This window comes from Aquila chrysaetos, chromosome 2 (assembly GCF_900496995.4).
Source record: "Aquila chrysaetos chrysaetos chromosome 2, bAquChr1.4, whole genome shotgun sequence".
NCBI lineage: Eukaryota > Metazoa > Chordata > Aves > Accipitriformes > Accipitridae > Aquila > Aquila chrysaetos.
In genome coordinates, this window is record NC_044005.1 from 55,701,536 (window position 1) to 55,707,939 (window position 6,404).

The 6,404-nt window shown below is 34.1% G+C and overlaps 1 protein-coding gene across 10 annotated transcripts in view; it reads left to right on the top strand.

The window, feature by feature from the left end:
- The window catches only part of FAM184A (family with sequence similarity 184 member A), a 73,688-nt gene extending 67,284 nt beyond the window's left edge, over positions 1–6,404 (top strand). For 6 of the 10 annotated variants that reach the window (XM_030037337.2, XM_030037328.2, XM_030037345.2 and 3 more), the window contains 2 exons: positions 2,697–2,899; positions 4,640–6,404. In XM_030037337.2, the coding sequence (XP_029893197.2) occupies positions 2,697–2,899; positions 4,640–4,721 (285 nt within the window). In that variant the 3' untranslated portion in view covers positions 4,722–6,404. Of the gene's footprint in view, positions 1–2,696; positions 2,900–4,639 lie in introns of those variants that run through there. The other 4 variants (XM_030037364.2, XM_030037381.2, XR_003926686.2 and 1 more) reach the window with 3 other exon arrangements.

The following is a 6,404-nucleotide window of genomic DNA, read 5'->3' on the forward strand; positions in this document are numbered from 1 at the left end:
GATTTGTCCCAGCTGTAGAGGCAGAAGAACTGGGGAAGGTTCTGAAGCAGAGTGTAACCCAAGGGGCACAACATGAGCAGCTCAGATGCCCGAGAGCTTCAGTGATCAAGGTTCAGGCTCCGTTACGTAAAAGGAGGTCTGGCTCCATTATTTGAGATCGGGCTGTGTTATTTAGCTAAGACTTGTAGTTTCAGATCAGTGTATTTCCTGGTTCTGCGCAAACTCTGCTGCAAATTGTCAATATTCTTCTACGTTTTTCAGGAGCCCAGCAGTTCTCACAAGCTTATCTGTGGCTGCCTAGCTTTTATGCATAACTGCATAAAAGAACTTATTTTGGGCCCAGTAGAGACAATGCCAGGACTGCCAGATACAATGTGAATGCTTTCGTTTTGTGCGATAAAGGTTGTTGGAAAATTTTGGAAGTTTGTCTGAATGACTCATTTATAAAGATGTGAAGTGTAACCATCAAGTATATAAGTTTGTGTTTTGTGTGAAATCTGAAGTTTTTGGGAAAAGTACTTCAGCATCAGATTTCCATAGTGATAATTCATATATTTTTATAATATGCTTCTATCACTTAAAACTGTTTAGACTTTAAAACCATCTTGTATGGCAGAACATTTTGATCTCTCATTTCATGAGTTGTGGACTATGTTACTTTACTTCGTCAAAGCACATACTGTGTGATTGGAGAATGAATTACAAAGAATCTGAAAATCTCATTCTCTTTTCTTTTTTGTGACAAAAAGACAGAATTTATGAGTTACTACAGGCTTTGCATATTAATGCAAAATTACAGCCATTGCAGTATGTATTTCAGCTTCTCTAATTTATGCAATGGATCTGTTTAGTATTACATTGTTACATCTGAAGTTTCTTAATACTTTGCATGAATTTCATGGAAACAATACACACAATTTTGTCTCTCCAGATTTGACTGCTTCAGAAGCATAGATTGTTTTATAGAGAATAAGATAGAAACTGTAGTATTTTTCTAAGCACTTATGTGGATAATATGCGTCTTCCAGAAATGAGCCACCTATGAAGCACACAGATTTAACTACAGTGTGTTTAACACACTGTTTTAATTAGTGTATATTACCTTGCAGATGTATTTTACATACAGTTGGTTACTTTTACCAAACTATTTTTTCCACCATAAAGTTATTCCTTGCTTCTTCAGCTACTACAGAAAAAGTAAAGTGTATGGGACAATCTTAGTTTAATCCTTTGCAGCTAATGATCTTTCACTGTGATGCTTAAAAACAACTTTTTTCTATTACAGCTTTCTGTTAAATTGTTGGGGTTTTTTAATTGTGTTTTGACAAACACACCCACCAGTGTGTCTACAATTAGTAGCATTTGCATCTGCCAACCTCAGAGAGGTCAGGCTCTGAAATCAAAGCTAGCAGAAAGCTAAAGAGAAGAAAGTACGAACAAACAATAGGACTCTGTCTCTGTTTGAACTTGTGCCCACCCTCGAACAGAGCAGCTCTTCTGTTTCAAGTGGAATTCTGCTGTAAACTATTATATAGAAACAACATTAGATTCCACCTGTCTTTCACTTTATTTAGGACAAATTTGTGTAGTTCATAAGCCCTTAGGGGGTTTTTCTCCTAGCTGCTTTGTTAGGGTTGCATATATGTAATTGAATGAAAGTATTTATTATATATTCAAATAATACATAATTCATGAGAATAAAAGAATCAATTCATTCAAAAATCCTGTTTTTGGAAATAAGGCTTTTTTAATATTAATATTTTATTGTGGACATGGAATATTTGATAGAAGTCAGAAAATACACATGGTATCCTGTCACACAGCTATTTTTAAAAAGCTATAGAATTATTTGAAGCATCCTGCTACGTTAAAATATCTATAAAAGTAGAGACGATAAATACTGATTCCTTTGCGTGATGTGTTATGGAGAGTAAAATAGTAGTATAAAAATAAAGTTCTTCAGTATTTTGAGTCCCTTGAAATAGTATCAGTAGGAGTATAAAGAAAAGAAAAATGTTCAGTTGTGCCATCTGGTGTCTAGAAGTGGTAGCTGTATTAGCGTTAGAAGCCTGGCCTTTTCCTTGTGCAAGAAACTGAACTATGCAATAATCCTTTTATCTTCAGCAGTATTGCTATAATGCTTGCTAACTATGAGGGCGTAATTGCTTTAAAAGAAATGTAGCTGCTTTTCTACATTCCATGTTCCAGTTACCAAAATGTGCCTCAGTGATGGGGTGAAACCTGTTGGAGAGATTCACTTTTTTCGTCATTGAAATTTGCTGTAATTACGTTTGACAGCAGAGCTGTTTCACTGGTATCAAGAAAAGATTTAAGTAAACATGAAAGGTTTAACAGACTAAATGACAATTTTGTGGAAAATTTCCTATCTCCAATGTCTTAAACAGAGCAAAATGTTGTATTGGAAGATCCCATATACTATACTCATTGATTATTACACTAAGTCTTAATAACTTAATCATCGTGATCAGAAATTTTATTTTTCTGTGAAAATTTGTGGTGTTCCGGTCTGGTCAAGCAAATAGTAAAACTACAACTGGAAAAAAAGCCCAATCTGTCCCAATTGCTCTCCTTCAAAAAAGCCCCAAACCAGCCATCTGTAAAACTTTTAAATTTGCAAATTTCCTCATCTGTCCTGGTGAAAGAAGCCTTCCTTACATTTGTTATTTTTAATGCAGCAAAAGAAGAAGAACGATAAATCAACAAACAGGTTTGTGAGTGTCCCCAATCTAAGTGCTCTGGAATCTAGCGGAGTGGTGGGCAATGGACATCCTAACCGCCTGGACCCCATTCCTAACTCACCCATCCACGATATTGAGTTCAACAGCAGCAAACCACTACCACAGCCAATGCCACCCAAAGAGCCCAAGACGTTTTTGAGGTGAGCACTGCCTCACCAATCTTTTTTTTTTTTTTTTTTTTTTTTTTTTTTTTTTTGCTTAACTCAGGAAAATTTTGCATTCCTATTGAGCTGAATCCCACTTGCTTTATGAACCTTTCAGAGGTACAAGTACTCTTATGGCATTTTTAATTTTTACATTATATTTGTAACCTCTTTATAGTATTCCTTTTTATTGTAGACCTTGTTGAAATGTGAAGTATTCTCTCACTTTTTCATAAGTCTTGAACTTTGAAAACCTCTTTAGATACTTTAACAGAACTCATGTGCTTCCAATTGTTTATGAACAATTGTTTAAAACGTTTGTGTTATTTACTGATTGTCATTTAGGAATTGATACTAGCACAGAATTTCTTTTACTTAGTATTATGTGATAATGGTTTTTATATAAGAAAACTATTTTCTGTGCTACATGAATGTTTTGTGTTTCCCCTTTCCTCACCTGTATCAGATTGTTTCATAGGAGTAACGTTACTACAGCAACAGGAAATGTGCATGCTTGGATGCTTAATGCTGAGCTGCCAGTAATCAAAACCAGCATTAAAGTCTCAAGTAATTATCTCACAAAATAATATAGTGAATTGAATAACTTAAAAATGGCATTTTAGAGGCAGGATTTTAATCTTCCGGCTTTACGTGCCTACATATTAAATGCACTGAAGTGCTGTACTCTGTATTTAGTAGGTGCTGATCTCTTACTTCTAAGTTGGCAACTTAAAGCAATGTGTAATTACCAGTTCCACAGTTGGTTGTTTACTCTCTCCTTTGGTTTAATGTGAAAGACCACATACCTAGCAACTACTAATTATAAATGTAAACAAATAATAGAATCTCAAATAGATAAGGGAAAACAATCTATTTCAAGAAAACAATCTTTTTTTAAAAAAGTACTGTTGCTTATTTTTTCCTGTGCATGTGATATGCATGAGTGTGCTCAGATACCTAGAACGTGCATGTGCATGAACTCATGGACTGTGATCCTGGAGTTTCCATTCCAAATTGTTTTGTGCTCTGTATTATCCAGTAGTACAGTAGGGATTATTTTATTACTGATTTTTATTGATAAAGGAACCTAACTGTGTAATTAAATTTAAGTTATTCTCTCTTGCTCATTCTGTGAGAATTTTAATGTGTTCAAGGGGGAACCAAATCTTTGCAGTGCAGCAGTTTCTTTTTCCCTAGTATAGTAGCATATTTTAAATGTGTGCATGAACAACAATGCAAGTGATATTTGTGATTGGTGTTAAGTATTAAAATAGTGTGTATTTTTGTTCAGTTGCCAACCAGTCTTTGTGAGCACATGTCTACAAATATGATGCTTGCATCATATTTTTGAAAATTACCTTTACCACAGGAAAAGGATGCTAAAAGAGGACCTTCTACAGTCACGCTTTTCCAAGAAAGCCCTTTTTATTCTTCCTGAAAACCTACAGCTGTTTATGAGATTTTAAATTATGTTTTCCAAAATATTATTTGCCCACCCTGTAATGTGGCTTCTGAACTGACTTGTCTGTGCTGCTGATGCTCTCCAATGGAGTGGATGATCACAGATTCTATAGGGAGACATTAAATCATGTCCTGAGGCACACTGATAATTAATCCATGGAAAAACAGACTGTGTTCTTTACTGAATATTCTCTGGGTTTTTTTCTCCTAACATTTGTACTTTTTGTGTAGTTGTGGGATAATTTTTTTTTTTTTTTTTCCTTTCTGTGAATTTAGCCCTCCTCAGACTGATGCTTCACCAGTGGCTTCACCAGATCCACAACGCCAGGAGTGGTTTGCCCGATACTTCACGTTCTGAGAGATGATTTGTTTTTGTGGCACAGCGTGATGTGGACTGTTTATAAAGAGCATGACCTTAAGTAAACCCTCATGTGAATAAGCTTTCCTGTAATTTGTCAAACACTGTGAATGAGAAAGTATTTGTCTTTCTGATTTGAAACTGCACTGTATTTCATGTTATATTTGTTGGAATCACTTGACATGGTACTATATAATGTGTGTAATTATTATTTTTATTTAAAATGGAAGAATCTTTAAACTTTGTAATGACTACATAATAAATTTTGGTAGAACAAATATAATGCTTTCCCCCTTTTTCCTATAAATGTGTTTTCTTTGATTTCAGGTAAGGCTTCCCCCCCCAAAATAACGTAATTGCATGGTTACTATAAATACAATTTAAATTGTAAAAGGAAAAAGTATATATATATATATATATCACTCTTTTTCCAGTTTGGGCAGGATATGTTTAATGCATCCCAATTTTATTCTGTTACTTTGCGGCAGTTTAAAAACTGTCTCTTTCTAACATTTAAGAGGAAGAATGTGAAATAAATCAAAACTAGTGTAGCTGCTAGCCTTCAGAGCAGAGCGATTTTGACAAGAGGATGAAAAAAGCCACAAACCAGGAGCCGTTCATTGGGGAGGGGGGTTGACTCCTTACCTGTTGCTCATGAGACTTTGCCATCTAGTTATAATCAAATTGAATTTAAGAAGAAACTGTTCCCACAAGTTATGTATTTCTTTTATGAATATTAACAAAATTAAATGCTTGAAACAAGTAGAATACCGTACTAAGTATCTCTGCATAAATGAAGAATCTACATTTTGAGCATATAGTCCTGCTTTGGATAAAATTCATGTCTGAAATGAAAAAAAAAAAAAAAATACCACCACCCAACTTTTTCCCATTTATACATACTACAGCTACAGATCTTTCATTAAAACTTAATTACCTTCCCTTGGCTACATTAAAGTTTTTTCTTCTTCTTAAACTGATATATGAAGATGTTTTTTCAGCTAGGGAGCATGTTTCTCCAACTTACACCTTTTATGATACCAGTGTTGCTTGAGAAATTTGCTGCAGCATATAGAAGACTAGAGCTTATTGTCTTTTAAAATATTTTTTTCATTCAAAGATTACCACAAAGTAACTCACACTGGTAGTCTCAGGGAGAAAATTGTCTCTTTGTTTTATGAATGTATTTTTAAGCTGAATCTCTTATCTTTTAAAAGCAGGAAAAAAATGTTTGAGTTATTTGAATAAGGTTTTAGTTAGCGTATACAAAGGTCTTGAACTTTAATAATTCATCTGAAGCCCTAACTACATCCTTTTTTTGCTATATGCACAAAGGTAAATACCCAGATGAAGATACTTGCTAATTACAATGAGTTTTATATGTAGTATATGTAAAAATGAAAAATTTGTATGTTTTCATATAAACAATATAAAATCTTCTAAATGAACATTTTAAAACTTCTATCTTATAATTCAGCTTGAAAACTCCACTGAAAGCTGTATTCTGGTGATGCTGCTGTGGATTAAAGATGTACAGAACAGATTTTCTGTACCTGGTGGACTCAACTGTAGGTATATGCAACTTTTTAATTTTAGAAGAAAGCCATATTGGGCAAAATGTCAGATTTCTTGGCTGTTACCCAAAATAAAACACACTAGCTCATTTTGTTATAATGTTCTGAA